This window comes from Lonchura striata, chromosome 19 (assembly GCF_046129695.1).
Source record: "Lonchura striata isolate bLonStr1 chromosome 19, bLonStr1.mat, whole genome shotgun sequence".
Taxonomy (NCBI): Eukaryota; Metazoa; Chordata; class Aves; order Passeriformes; family Estrildidae; genus Lonchura; species Lonchura striata.
This window is the reverse complement of record NC_134621.1, coordinates 1,662,762-1,677,892: the sequence shown is the minus strand read 5'-3', so window position 1 is coordinate 1,677,892 and position 15,131 is coordinate 1,662,762. Positions and strand designations below refer to the sequence as shown.

At 52.6% G+C, this 15,131-nt stretch overlaps 1 protein-coding gene across 1 annotated transcript in view; it reads right to left on the bottom strand.

Annotated features, from left to right (window-relative positions):
* MYOCD (myocardin) overlaps positions 1–158 on the bottom strand; it is a 29,112-nt gene extending 28,954 nt beyond the window's left edge. Inside the window, exon 1 of the mRNA XM_077787431.1 lies at positions 119–158. Within this exon, the coding sequence (XP_077643557.1) occupies positions 119–158 (40 nt within the window). The remainder of the gene's footprint in view (positions 1–118) is intronic.
* Positions 159–15,131: the final 14,973 nt, after the last annotated feature.

Here is a 15,131-nt window from a genome sequence, read left to right as displayed (position 1 = left end):
AGCCTGGGGAGAGCAGTCCCTGCCCTGCCAGCCCTCTCCTGGGAGCTCTGCCCACTTCACCTGCTCCGTCCCTCCTGGCATGGTGACACAGTTGTGCCCAACAAAGGGCACAACTCACCCCACTGCTCCTGGTCACTGGGAGCGATGGTGCTGCCCATGACTACCCACCCCACTGTGCCCCTGAACCAGAGCTTGCCATGATGCCAGCCTGAGCACCCTGATGTGCAGAGCCTCGCCCTCAGAATACAGAATATAAATAAATATGAAGCAAATGGAGGTTTTAGGGCAGAGGCTGGTCCTTCTTCTTCACCTTCTCCTTCTATCTTGTTCTTCACCTTCTCCTTCTATCTTGTTCTTCACCTTCTTCTTCTATCTTGTTCTTCACCTTCTTTTTCTATCTTCTTCTTCACCCTTTTCTTCCTTCTTCTTCACCTTCTTCTCCTATCTTCTTCATGCGTTTGGGTGGTGTTTTGTGATTGGGCAGAAAAGTCCTCATTGTGGACTTTGCATGATTAGTTATTAGGTTAAAAGTGAAAATAATTTAGGTGTCATTTCTTAATTAGATGGTTTAGCCTTAAAAGGCCTCATAACAAGAGATAATTAGCCATTTTGTGCTTTGTTAGTGAGATAGTGCAAAACTCACTGCTGTGAGACTGTAACAATAGATAAGAAATAATAGATAAGAATAGATAATAAGATAATGGATAAGAAATAATAAACACCTGAGTCTGAGCACAAGCTAGCGTCTCAAGTACCTTCAATCCCAATCTCAACAGAAGAAAAAAGAAGCAGAAAACCAGCACTCTGACACAATGAAAAGGCTCTTTTTGCTGCAGTCTGGGGTGAAAAGCACACAGAACAGGGTGAAATGTATTTCTTCTAGGTTTTGCTTTAAAGGCTCCTGCACAACAGCGCAAGGCCTGTGCAGTGTGGTGGAAAATCCCAGCACCAAAGCACGAGCCCGGCTGCCTGGAGGGGCTCAGCCCAGGGCCTCCTCTCACATCACTTCAACACCCAGAAGGGACTCCAGGACCAGCCACTCGGGGTTCAGAGCATCCAACAAAGGAGAGAGGCTGAAGCCAAGCAACATTTGTCTTGTCCTGTGTTGCATGAGTTAATGAACGTGGTGTTCCCACCCCTCTCCATTCATCCAGCCTCCCCCTTCCAGTACTAAAGAGTCACCCAGGTCAGGCTGCTCTGGGATGTCCTCACGCCAGAGCTCCTTGGAAACTCTTTGTTTGCAAAGTCACCCTCCTGCCCCAACAGAATAGTCTTGGGCTTCTCTAAGTGCGTCTCATAATTGTCTAAATTTATGAGGCCTCTACTGAAATGTTGAAGACAGCATTTAGAGTCCCTCGTTTCTCGTTCTGTTTAATCCGTTCCCCTTTTCCCTGGGTTGTGATTCCAGCTCAGCATGTGAAGCTCTGCCATTGCCAACAGGCTCTTTCATTTCCAAAAGGAGGCAGCCCAGCCTCTCTGTGATTCTGTTCCTTTCCCTCTTGAGGTGCCTCTTCACCTTTTTTACAAGTTTTTTACAAGTGGTTTAATTAGCAAATTAACTGCAGGCTGGGCATGGATCACCATGCACAGTGAGCAGTGGGATTGAAATTCCTTTGGCCAGCAGGAGGGATGGTCTGCTTGCCCTCAGGATGGGCCCAGTGTCCTGACACATTCAGAAAACCTCACCTTCTCTGAGGGCTCCTCAGTAGCATCAGTCCTACCACCTTTATCTCCACGCTGTCACTCTCTGAATGACGGATTTTGGCTGAAGGTCACAAATTTATCGATTTTGGTGAAGGGGTCGAACTTTATAGCCAGAGAAACACCAAAGGCAACAAGCTGTGGGTACCCCAATATTGGTATTTCACCCTGAGGCTCCCATGGAGCACTTTCCCTCGGCACAGTCTGATGGTGTGGGTGATTCATGATCCTTCACCAGAAAATGCTTTAACTGCATTTATAGCAGCAATTTAACTGAAACAATGGGATTGGTTCACCTCTGAAATGAGACTTGACAAAGGATGCTCCTCTACACGACTCCTACCCGTGCTTGTTTCTCCTGCAGTGGGTCCTGCTGCTGCAGCCCCCCTCCCTAGAGCACAGGGGTCTGCCACCCCTCCATGGCCCTTCGGCCACCCCAGGACCCTCCCCAGCTGCAGCAGCCGTGGCTGGGCAGGGGCAGAGGCTCTCTGGAGAGCTGGGAGTGAACCAGCAGCAGAGGACTGCCCCAGGACATGGCAGTGACACTGCCTGAGCCCCTGCAGCTGCAGGAGCAGCGGTGGTGCCTCCAAGCAGCAGCTGGAGCAGCCACAGAGCAGAGCTCAGCTGTCCCCCCCTGCCCCAGGAGGGTCCCTCCCCAGCTGGGCTCCTTCAGAGCCCTGCCAGCAGCTCTTGCTCTCCACTGAGACGCAGCCATTGAACAATCCCTCTCTAATTGGCATTGTTTGCTAAAATTAAAGCCCTGCTCGGTGAAGCACGGCCAGGAAGACACAGCTCCCCCAGGGCTTGGGCCGTCCCCGTCCCTCAGACCGCTGCCCTCGTGCTTGGCCACGATCCTGCTGTGGGAATGCCCGGGCTGGTGGTGGTGGCATGGGCAGGGACAGCTCCTCACTGGTGACATGAACCCCCAGGTGCCCACACTGGCACAGCTGTCCTGGCAGGACGCTGTGAGCACCCAGAGCACCCTCCCTGCCCAGCAGTGTCCTGGGCTTTGGGTCCATCCAGGATGGCACCTTCCTTCCCCCACGTCCCCAGCAGTAACCAGCACAGGGACGCTCCTCTCCAGAGCAGGGCAGGAAGGCAGATAGCAAACTTTGCATGCTGAATTTTCTACAACTAACTATAAATGGTAAAAACTCAAAGTCTTGCTTTCTCTGGAGGTTTTCAAGCAAAATAACCCCAAGAACGGCAGCTTTGACTTTTATTCGGATGAGAAAACATTCTTTTATTTTGACATCATCTTTGTCCGTTTTTATCATAGGGATAAAGTGTCTTTTATCTGGACACAATGCATCAAGTTGCAGGGTGAGTCATAAAGTGAATCTATAGGATGGAGCCAAGGTGCTGCTCTGGGGCAATGTCCAAATGTCACGTCGAGGTACGAGGCAATAAACAGCCATCCCTGCTCTCCGAGGAGCCTGCCTGGGGAGAGGTGTCACTTCAGAGACATCCCCATGAGCTGGGCACGCTGAGTGAACCTTTCTCACACCTCCTTAATGCAGCAGGGATGTGGGGGGGTCCCTGTGCCCTGGGCTGCCTCACAGGCGCTGGCAGCAGTGGGAGCTGCTGTGGGGTGATGCCCTGTCAGGCAGGGTCAGCTCTGTCAGCCAGCACTTGGCAGGATTTCCATCTGCAGCACGCTCTGAGTTCAGTGCCAGCCTCTCGGAGGATTGAGGAGCACACCAGAAAGCAAAATGACTTGTTTTTACCCTCAAACTGGTCCAGCCAGCTGTAGCGGGGCAGGGGGCTCACAGGGCAGCAGTAATGGATAGGTTAGGCTGGGAATGTGTTCTGCTCTGGGGGGTTCCCCTCCAGGGATGCCTTTGGATGCTGAGTGAGAGGAGGGTCCCAGGGAACACGGGGAGCTGTGGCTGCTCCCAGGAAGCAGGGCTGGGTGAGCAGCAACATCTGCACTGACTGCAACCAGCAGCACAGCCCAGCTCAGCCCGGGGCAGGAACACTAAAGCAGGCACCTCTTGCACCTCTGGGCTCACAGTGGCACTCAGCCTTTACCCACTCTCTTCTCAGAGGGGTCTTCTGCTCCGCAGGGCCCCTGCCCACCCCTCTCCACTCTTCCAAAGCTGCTGGATTAGGATTCAGAGGTGAAAGCCCAGCAGGAAACGCTTTGATACCAAGAGACCGACCAGCCCAGGAATGTTACAGGATTTTTCCGTGGCTGTTTCTTCTCAAGCATGCACACAAGCAGCAGCACTGGGTTATGCAACTTTGTGCCTCAGTGCCTTTAGCAGCTCCAGGCAGGGAGAAGGGGCGTTATTTAGAATACCCCTCATTAAATCAGGCTGAGGAATCAGGACTGGCACGAGCAGCAGGACTTGCAAACGACATCCATTCCAAATGTTCCCACTAATTAGCACACCACAGCATCTTTCCAAGAACAAGGGAAGCTCTGACAGCCGTGGCACTGCAGTAACATGTAGGCTGATGGAAGCGTGTGTCCTGAGGGTGGGTGGCCAAGCCCTCGTGGATGTGGCCTGGCTTGGCTCACAGCACGGCCTGACCACGAGGCAGGGCTGGGAAACCACTCTGACAAACACACCCTTCAGTGGCCTGACGTGTTGTGATGCACTAAATAGTTATTTAGTGGTTGTTTTGCACTGGGTGGTTGGGAATTTGCACTGGGTAGTTTTTATACTGCACTATGGAGTTTGTGTCACACTGGTCTATCCCACACACCTATCCCCTCAGGTGTGATGGGCTCTCCCTGACCTGCTCCCTGCTTCCCCTCTCCTCACCTGTGTCCCATTGGATGTGGCCCCTCAGTTCCCATTTTTCCCGCAACTCAAAACACTCCAGGATGGGACATTCGACCTCTTCTACTCTTTTTCCCTCCTGGACACCACCAGATGCCTCTGTTACCCCGGAGGTGTCTCCTGGATCTGAGGTGGATCCTGATAATAAACAGGATTTGGTCCTGAGGAGAAGAGAGCCTTTCATCTTTTATATCTGTGTCCATGTAGGATCCCACCCCGTGCTCAGAGGGACCAAAAGGAAATTCCTAACACATTTGGATTTGCTTTCCCTGGGGAGACAACTCCTCTGAGCCTTCCCACAGATGGTGTCCATCCACCCAGTGCTCCAGGGACACCCAGTGCCATCAGACACCTCAGCCTGAGGCTGGCATGGAAGGGCTGTGACCAGGTTTTTAGGAGGGCACTCTCACCCTAAAAATGGTGTAGCAAAGTCTTCCCCAAGCACAGGGGAGGTCACCCAGCACACAGCAGAGCCCCAGCCACGAGAGAAGGCTTCTCCCTGGCACCATGAAGAGAAAGTGCATTCCCACATCACCCAGGAAAGCACAACACCGTGGCAAGCACATTTCTCTCCCTCTCAGGATTTTCATAGAGGTGCACTGAGAGAAATGAAAGAGAAAACAATTCCTATTTCTGCTCCTTGTTTTTCCTATGTGGAATGTGTTTGGAGAATTGTTTATCTGGAGTGAGTTCTTGGTTGGATTCTGGTGAGGATTGTTTAAGCCTGGTGGCCAATCCAACCCACCTGGGGCTGGACTCTCAGAGAGGGCCAGGAGTTGTGTTGGAGTTAGAGAAAGTAGTATGTCGGCTTTAGTATCCTCCTTTTATATAGTATATTGATATATTTTAGCAGAATTATAATAAAGAAATCATTCAGCCTTCTGAATTGAGTCAGACATTGTCATTTCTTCCCGTTGGGTTCACCTGCATTTCCAATACAACACCAGGAAGCTCAGAAAGATCTGGCATCTCCAGCAGCACACCAGGCAAGAGTGACCAGCACTAGCTGGGATCCAGAGGGGTTTTTGGCACAGGGCAAAGTTTACTCTGCCATTCCCAGGCACACAAATACTGCAGCCTGTCCAGAGAGCAGTGGCAAAAGGTGATCTGAAAAAATTGGGGTGGTGGAGGAAGGAGAAGCAGCACAGAGGTGAGGGAGCTGTGAAGGCCCCGAGCACTCTGCAGGCACAGCACCCACCCTGTGCCAGGTCTGCAGTGCTGGCCAGGAGCTTCGAGAGAGGAGGGATGGAAAAAGCATTTCAGGGAGGCTCAGGTAGCTTCTGCATCACCTCCTGGACGTGATGGCCCTTGAAAAGTCATCTCCTCTTCCCAACACACCCTGTTCTGGGCCAGCCTGAGGGAGGAACAGAGAAAGCTGAAACCCCACTGAAATCGCAGGAGGTCCCTTGTGGTTCCTGGCTCGAGCTGATGCGGCTCCATTTCAGCTGAATGCAGGATTATCTTGACAGCTTGAAAGCTGTTCTCAACCACAGCTCGTGCCCAACGCTCCCCACAGCCGGGGGAGGCTCCGTAAATCAGCGGCCACGGGGAACCGGAGAAGTGAGAGGAGATGAGAGACCAGAACAGAGGTGGGACGCAGCCTGAGAAATGTCTCTGAGTGGCAGTGCCAGCCCTGGGCACGGCTGTGTCAGTGGGACAGGCACAGCTCTGGGGGAATGGATGCTTTGGTGGGCTTGGCCTTGTACCACGTCCTGCAGCACCTCCCAATTCCTGCTCTGCTGGGCTGATGGGCAGGAGCTGTGGCCAGAGCCAGAGAGGTTCCGGGGCCAGAGTCAATTCATCCTGGATGGAGAAGAAACAGCTCCAAGAGATGAGGCAGAAGAGCTCCAGGCAGAATTATTCCCAAGTTATTATTCCAGGTTACTCCCAAGACACCTTCTAGGCAGCAATGGGAGTCTCAGGGTAGACTCCAAACCCTGCTGATGGCCTGCACTACCCAAAGGTGGCAAATGTGCATCAGCTCAATGGCAAACAAGTCCTCCATCCTGTTCCTTGTTTCAGCCTGACTCTTCCTCACATGCAGCTTTCCCATCCCTCAGGGAAATGCAAAATGCTGCTGAAACGGCAGGAGGAGCGGTGGCTCTGCTCTTCAGGGACCGAGAGGCAGGAGAGAGGAGAAAACAGACAAACTCTGTCCCCCCTGTGCATGTTTGATCCTGTCTTCCCTCCTCCTCCTCTGCTCAGCCACCAGGACTCCCTTCCCTTTCCACCTCCGCAGCTCTGGACAAAAGATGGGAGGGGGCTAAAAAAACCCTGGTGGGAAAGCAGAGTAGATGCAACATTCTGATGGAAAACTGAGCAGGATGTGGGGCTGGGGAGCAGCTGGAAGCTTGGAATCCTCAGGGAAGCACTGCAAACCCTGCAGAGACACCCTGCTGTCACTCAGGAGTTAAGGATGTACCTTGTGTGGGCAGCCCAGTTGCATCCAGGAAGAAATTGGCCACCACCATGGGATCTATAAACTTACAGAAGTGCCAGTGTGACATTTCTGGAGGTAAAGAAGTGTTTGAGTCCCCAGGGCTGCCCAAGCAATGACCTGCAGGATTGCCTGAGGGGTGTGGACACTAGGTGAGGTTTGTATTCCCCTCACCTCACTGAAGCAGCCCTGTCAGCAGCAGTGCCTGGGCTGGAGACAGCTCTGATGGTCACTGGTGACAACAGCCAGAAGTCCCAGCCTTGGCAGGGCCACTCCTCCCTCAGGTCAGCTTTGCACACCAGAAATGCCCTTTAAACAGGGAGTTTTGAAGGTGCCAGCATCTAACTCCTCAGCTTCCCTTAATTTCTGCCTTCTTGCCAGTCCTCTGGCTATACAGACAGGACATCAATTCTTCCAATTGCTGAAGGGCTCCCTGGCCAGGACCCGTGTCAGGTTTGGCCATTAATAACACACATGGTTCCATATCTCCACCAGCGTCCACCTCCCTCCCTCGCAGCCCCCTCCCTCCAGGTGAGCTCTGCCAGAAAAGATTTGGGATCTGTGGCAAACTCCGAGGCTTTGGAGAGCCTTTGGCCTCCTGCACTGATCTCCAGCCCCAACAGAGTGACTATTTGCTTGCTCAGTGCGAGTTTATCCTGGAACCTCTCACTGATACTCCGCCGCGTCCGTCACTTGAGTCTCTGCAGACCCTCTGCCAGTTCAGGTGGGGTTTCTTGCTTTGCCCTTTCCCCCCAGCTCTCAGCTCGGGCCAGCCCTGAGGGATGCCTGGCTCCGAGCCACCCATCAAGGGCTGGTATCAGATCTGGAGCACGGAGTTCCTTTTTTATGGGGATAAGTTTGGCAGCAGCGGGTCCAGCTCTAGCTGACTGCTGCAACCTCTCCTCCCGTCTGCTTCTCCCAGCCACCCCCTGCACCAGGATGCCAAACCAAGCCACAGACACCTCCTGAGGACATTTCACTCCAGGCTATGGTTTTTTACCCCCTGTGAGAAGAAAACCTGTCCACATCCTGGCCAGCAAGGAACATCCTACTGCAAACTCCAGGTCCTGCCTGTGCCCTTCTCCTCCTTGCTGGCATTCAGGCCTGAAATCAATGAAACTGGCATATTCACTCTTTTTTTTTTAATTGCAAGCTTTGTACTCATAGCTTCAGAAAGTTAGATCAGCACAGGGAGATGTCCTGCTGGAGGAACATTCCCTTCACCTTTCTTGTTTAATGTTCCAAGGAGATTTTTTTGGTTTTTAATCAGTACAAGAATCAGACAAAAGCCACACTGTGCTGCTGTACTGAAAGTACATCCCAATAATTCAGCGTGAAATACCATGCAGGACAGGAGTGCTCACTCCCCAAACAGCCATTTGAGCAAAAGGAATTCCTGGTTCAACTCCTAAAAGACCTGGCCAATGCTGAGGACACACAAGCTCCAGATGAGCCTGGTGGTACCATAGCACACTCCTGCACAGGTGGCTGAGAAAGCCTCTAAAGGATTCATGGATCTTTCTGACCCTTCCTCCACTGCCTGTGCTGGGGGCTGGAGCTAGAGGATCTTTAAAATCCCTGCAGGGGATGAATTCCCCTTGGATTTGTCTCCTCAGGGAGGGGTGCCCTGTCCTCATGGCCCCACAAGCCTGGACAACATTTTGGAGAGTTCTGGGGTACAGCCCTGGGCTTGTGCTCGGAGCAGGCTGGTGGCCCAGCATGAGGAACCACAGAACAGAATCCCAGGGGACAGCAGGCAGCCCAGGCTGCACGGCAGGAAGGAGGGTGGCCCCAAGAGCTGGGGCTGCAGCTGGGAGGGCAGAGGGGCTGTGGGATGGGAGGAGGATGAGCTGCCAGGCAGGCACAGGGACCCAGCCAGGTGAGGGGACGGGCAGGGCAGTGTGGGAACTCAAAATGTCCCTCAGACATTTTTGGAGGTTCCAGGCCTTGGTCAGAAGCATTTGAGACCCTGGCAGGCAGCTGGAAACAGCTGTGATTTTGGGTTTGAACCATGGAATGAGTTACCAACTTTGAAGGTGGAACAAGCAGTCACAAAGGGTTAGATAGGATAGTAAAAGTAGTTACGAAGTAGAGGGGAAATTTTTTTAGTATTGTACAGGGGGGTTTTAGCACATGTACAGGGGGGTTTTCACTTTGTACATGGGGGTCAGAAGTTCTAAGATGGAGGAAAGTGGGCTGATCCTGTTCTTCCTCCTTCTTCTTCCTTGCCTCCATGTTCTTGGTGATGTTGGCACTCACAGATGGGTTTAGAGTAGAAAAGCACATAGGTAGTATGTATTGGGGAATAATTGTAAACATGTAATACGTAATATATCATATAAAAGACAGCAGCAGCCCTGGGTGGGGAGAGAAGAAGAAGACACTGGACAGTCAGGGTGTCAGGAGTGTGTGTGTCTCTGCCTGGGCTGCTGATCAAACAGCCACAGCCTGAGAACATAATCTGTTAGATAACTACAATAAATTGTCTTGAGACTGAACAACAAGAGACTGCGGAGTTTTTCTTTGGGAGCACGGGTTGGAAGAGAGACTTTCCCACCACTCGAGACCCCAAACCAAGCCTGGGGTTCTCACGGGGCAGCCTGGCCCTCACTGATGGGGCTCCTCAGCCCTGCAGCACCCTTGACACGCCCTGAAGCAGCGCCCTGGCTCTGTCCCAGCCCTTCCCAGCGCTGCAGCTGTCCCATGAGCTGGGAGTGCCAACCACACCACGCTGACTTGCAAAGAAAGTTTGTTTTCTTTCCCCTTCCATTGAGCTCCACAGACCTTCTGAATGAGGAGCTGGCTGTGTTTGCTGTCCCTCAAATCAATCTCTACCTCTAGAAACATCTCTGGAAAGCTGATTTGGCAGAAGTTCATTGAGAACACCCATCTGGAAATTACAGGTGTATTTGGCAATGTCTGTAAGCTGTGCATGGTTCCCACCTTCCAGGAAACACTCCCTGGGGAACAATGCTGAGAGAGCCAGGCACCACCAGAAACTCATCCAGAACAAAAGCCCAACACAACCTAAGAGCCATTCCAAATATTTGTTAATAAAAAAAAAAAAAGCCAGAAGAAATTACACACGAGGAATTTCAGTATTTTAGTCTGAATCAAACTGTACAGCATCACTTCTCACCATGCTTGTAAAGGTCTCTTGGTTTCCAACTGAAAAATGCCACTGATAAACCACTTGCACTCAAACAAAGCCACCTGCCTTTGATCCTGACACTTGCATGCACTTGACTGATTTTTTCCCCCTCAAGAACAAACCTTTTTCTGCACAAAGCAGCTGTTTCAGCGAAACTCTCTTGTTCAGCACAAAATTCAGAGAGGCAGAAGAGGACGAGGAGGTTGAGGATCAAGCCCAGCATGCCGGGAGGAGAGGATCTCTCAGCTGGATGTGGCAGGATGTCCTTTCCCCTGTCCCTCTGTCTGTGCCCTCCCAGGGCTGCTGTGAGCCTGGGCAGGGCTGGGTGCCAGCAGAGCGTCCTGGGGGCTCCAAGCGTGGCACAGGGTGGGTCCTGGGCACCTCAGGAAAGCAAAACCCGTGACACACGCTGCTGCTGGGCATGGAGGAAGGCTGGGGGTCTCCCTGCCCCCTGTCCTGGGGGATGCCAGAGCCTCCCTGCCAGGGTTACAGGGTGGGGACTGCCCTGCAGTGCCTCGTCACTGGCAGTGCCACGGCTGCAGCCTGGCACTGTTCTGGGGCCAGAGCCACGCCAGGACACCCCTCCATCCTCCTGCTGCCAGCTCCTGCTCTGCCCAGGCATTTGCCAAAGACACAGGAGCTCAGGAGGTGTGGGCAAGGCTCTCAGACCCCCTTGTGGGTAGGGTCACAAGTTGGGCACGATGGGTCCCTTCCAGCTTGGGATGTCCTGGGATTCTGTAATTCTGTGAAACGCTTGCTGGTGGTGCTTGCAGCCGTTCAGGGGGAGCTGGGGAGGTCTGTGTGTGTCAGAGCAGCCCAGCACGATGAGGGATGAGCTCATGGCATGTGCCATGACATCACAGGGCACGGCACCCCAGCAGCCTGCTGGGGCACGTGGCTTGGAAATGTCTGGCCTGTCCACGGCAGAGCCTTCCTGCACGGAACTGAAAACATTTATTCTGGAAGGGTCTGGATGCTCGTGGCTAAAAGCAATAAATACAGATTTAATTTCATAGTTAATACCCTGTCCAGGGTAAAATGCTCATTTTTAATATCGTTGCCTGCGATCTGACATTACCAACGAGATGTTGCAATGCAATCTCTGAGTCATTGCGCAGCAGATAATGGTATTTTCTTGAGTTCAATCTGGAGGAGTTGGCCCCATTTATCAAGCTCGAAAAAACGATGCCAGAGAGTCTGCCAGAGAGTCTGTCTGGCCTGTGCTGCACGAGTTACGTGAGCCAGGGCTGCGGGGAGAGGGGGAGAGAGGGAGCAGACCTGGATGTCGCCATGGGGGATCTCCTGGGAGCGTGTCTCACTCTCTCCTTCCTCGGGGTCAGCCAGGAGGCTCCTGAGTTTGGGCTGTGAGGAGTCAGGAGTGACCACGTCGCTCCAGCTCTGCCTTGGCTTTCAGGCTGCCCCAGGGGAGCTGCTGTGCCACAGCATGAGCAGGCAGAGCTGGCATTTGGGGTCTGGGCAGCCCCTGTCACCTGGAGGAGGTGGCCAAGGTGAGAGGATCCCTCGGGTGCGTCCACAGCCAGGGCTGGGAGCTCCACTGCTGCTGAGCCCAGGGCCCGTGGTGGGGACAACGACACTTGGCAAGGTGGCTGAGGGAGGAATGTCCATCGTGGACAGGTCAGTGAAATCTCCCAGCTAGGAACTGGGGCAGGGAAGCCACGAGGAGCCAACCTCAGAGAAATGCTGCCCTTAGAGCTGTGTGTGCATCCTGTAGGTCTCTCAGGGCAGGAGGCAGAACAGAAGGGTGGGAGCTGGAGGAGAAACCTGCCTGGGCTGCCATGGGCTCTGGGAGTGTTTAAAGAGCTTGAAAGACCTGGAGGAAAGCAGAAGCAATCCTGGGAATATTGGGCTTTGTTTGCTAAGGCAAACGGGAGCGTCTCCAGTTTCCCAGCGTGGGAGAGAGCCCTCCTGGCAGAGACAGAGCTGCTTCCCCTGGCAGGCAGGGCCAGGTCCTGCCCAGAAATGTGCAGGGCACTTCCAGCACACGGCACCACCGAGCCCTCTGTTCTCAGCAGAAAGGCTTCAGCTCAAGACTGGGCACCTCGCTGTAGAAGAAACGCTTTTTACTGAGCAGACGTGGCAGACAGGACACAGGAACCAGCAGATGGAAGTCCCTGGCTGCTATGCAGAGGTCAGAGATGATCCCCTCTGTCCTCAAAACCAGTGAATGGCTCTGCAGATGCTTCATGTGTGAATGAACCAGCGACTCAAGAGAACAGGACACGTCAGCCCTGCCCTGAGCTGGCTGAGCCAGGGGGGAAGCCTGGAGCTCAGCAAGGCTCCCACAGCCACAGGGTCCTGCCCAGGGGCTGCACAGGCAGGGCTTGTGCTGAGATCTCCTCTCTGCTCCCCTGGCAATCTGTGCATCAGCAGAGAGCCAACCCATGGAGTCAGTGGCCAGTCCTCTCTCCTGCTCCTCACAATTGTCTGTGGGTTTTGGGTAGGGAACTGCCCGTCCAGATGTATCTGCAGACGCTTGCCTTTTCATGGCTTTGCCTTCCTTCTCCTTCCTCCTTCTGCCTTCTCCTTCCTCCTCCTCCCTCCTCCTTCCTTTTCCTTCCTCCTCCTTCCTCCCTCCTTCCCTCTCCTTCCTTCCCCTGCCTCCCACCATTCCAGCTGTGGGCATCCTCCCCAGAGCGAGCCACCACTGCTTGCTCAATGAGATGTGGTATTCTGGACGTCAAATTCATCATTTTAAAGATAAATTTAATTTTCCTACAAAAACAACAAAAAAAGGAAATTCTATTTCCAATGAAATCTGAAAAAACTCAAAGTGGTTGAGGAATTTCTGATTTTAATTGCCAAGTGGAGAATATTGGGGAAACTCGGAGAAGCAAAAAAAAAAATTTTGGGCTCGATTTTTGGTTGCCAAAGGAGGGATGATGCCATCTTAAAGCTGCCAGATTTCAGGCCTCGGTTTATTCAAATCAATCTATATGTTGACAAAAAACATTTCATGAAAACAACTTTTCTCAGGAACAATTTCCATTTCCCAGTTCTGTGACCCTAAAATGCACGCCAAAAGTCTCTAGGAGTGCTTTAGTTTATTTAACCGAAAAGCAAAATGACAATAAAACGAATATTTAAAGTGAAGCTCTGTTCTGAAAATATATCCACTTAATGCTTAAACGATTCAGCTTCACAGAGCTGGAAACAATTATGAACCAAATCAATTGGGAGAAGGAATTTAATCAGAAAAATGTGACTGCTAAGTGGGAATTGTTGAAAAACATTTTACGCGTTGCCCCAAAACCACAATCCCACAATTGAGAAAGAAGGCAACGTTGGTTAAAAAAATAGACAACGCTGGCCCGTGAGGGAAGTGAAGACAACAGTGAAAAATAAGAAAAGCATATAAAACTTAGGAAAGTGGAAACTGGTAATAATGAATGAGAAGTGAGAAGCTGTGGGAAGGCGATAAGGGAAGTCAAGAGCCGAGAACAACGCACAGGCTGCAAACCTGGGCGAAGGAGCAGCAACTTCTGCCGGTGGAAAGGGATTAATTGCAGCTCTGGGGAGGCTGGGGGTTGTGTTAGATGTGGGGTGGATGCTCCAGAGCAGTCAGCAGCTCCAGAAGAAATCTGTTCTGCAGGGTTTATTGGGCTGAATCAGGTGCTGGAGGGGCTGGGCATCACCTCTGGGCAGGCGCCTCCACAGACAGCAGCAGACAAATTCAGGTGAGAGAAATGGGATTAAAGCTAACTCAGACCTACAGAAAACAGAACATGTCAAACTAAGGCCCACCTTTTTCCTGAAATTGCAATTTTGATTGATAAAATAATATTGGTGTTACAATACACTGAGACTCCTGCAGGGCCGTTGGCACTGTTGCATTTTGGTGAAGAAACCAGAACAATACCCAGTCAACACAGGCCATATTTAACAGATTAAAGCTGGCTGTGGGGTGTCCCAGCTGTGATTGTCAGTGGGAATTCCACACCCGGGGGGGGGAAAGAGCTCCCTGGGGGTCAGGGCTGGGCTCTGGGCTATTCAACTGCTTTATCACTGATCTGGCAATGCATTAAATCATCTGTGTTGAGAGAGGTGGTGATGCAAACAGATGGATTGACTGGTCACTGTGCACCAGCAGTTAAAGCAGGCACACATCCAGGGACAGATTATGGGCCACAGGGACACCTCGGGGTGCTCTGTCCTGGGGAGAGTGGCTCTGGGACCCCAGGGTTGTGCAGGCTGTACCTCCTCACAGGTCAAGGTGAACATTCCCAGGGCAGCAGGGAAATTCCAGTGCCCCGTGTGCCTGGGTGTGCCCAGCACCCAGCTCTGGTGCTCACTGGGCATGGGGATGCTGAAAGGCTGAGGAAAAGCTGGGAATTTGGCTCTAGAGAACCAACCCTGCAGTGAGAGTCCTTCACAGTCTATTCACAGTGACCCAAACCAGCTCTTAACTTCATAGAACAACAGAATCCTGGGATGGCTTGGATTGGAAAGGACATTAAAGCCCACCCAGTGCCACCCCTGCCATGGCAGGGACACCTCCCACTGTCCCAGGTGCTCCCAGCCCTGTCCAGTCTGGCCTTGGGCACTGCCAGGGATCCAGGGGCAGCCCCACCTGTGCCAGGGCCTGCCCACCCTGCCAGGGAACAATTCCCTCTGTATATCCAATCTAAACCTGCTTTCTTCCAGTGTGAAGCCATTCTCCCTTTTCCTGCACTCCAAGCTGTTGTGGGTTCCCATCAGGTCCTGCAAGGCCACAATTAAATCACATTAAAGCTTCTCCTGCCCAGGTGAATGATCCCAGCTCTCCCAGCAGAGCTGCTCCATCCCTCTGCCCATCCTGGAGCCTCCTCTGGGCTCTCTCCAGCAGCCCCAGCTCCTCCAAAGAGAGACAGAACTTGCAAAGTGACATCCACTCCCTCTGGGCACTGAACCCCAGTGTGGGAATGGCCCAGAACTCATCAAAGTGGGACAACTCCTGCCTCTGAGCCCACCTTGGGCCCACCTTGGGTGCAGCCCTGGCTGGGTTCTTGTGCTGCCCGAGGTGTGTCCTTTGAGGCCTTTTGATAAATCCCTGTTT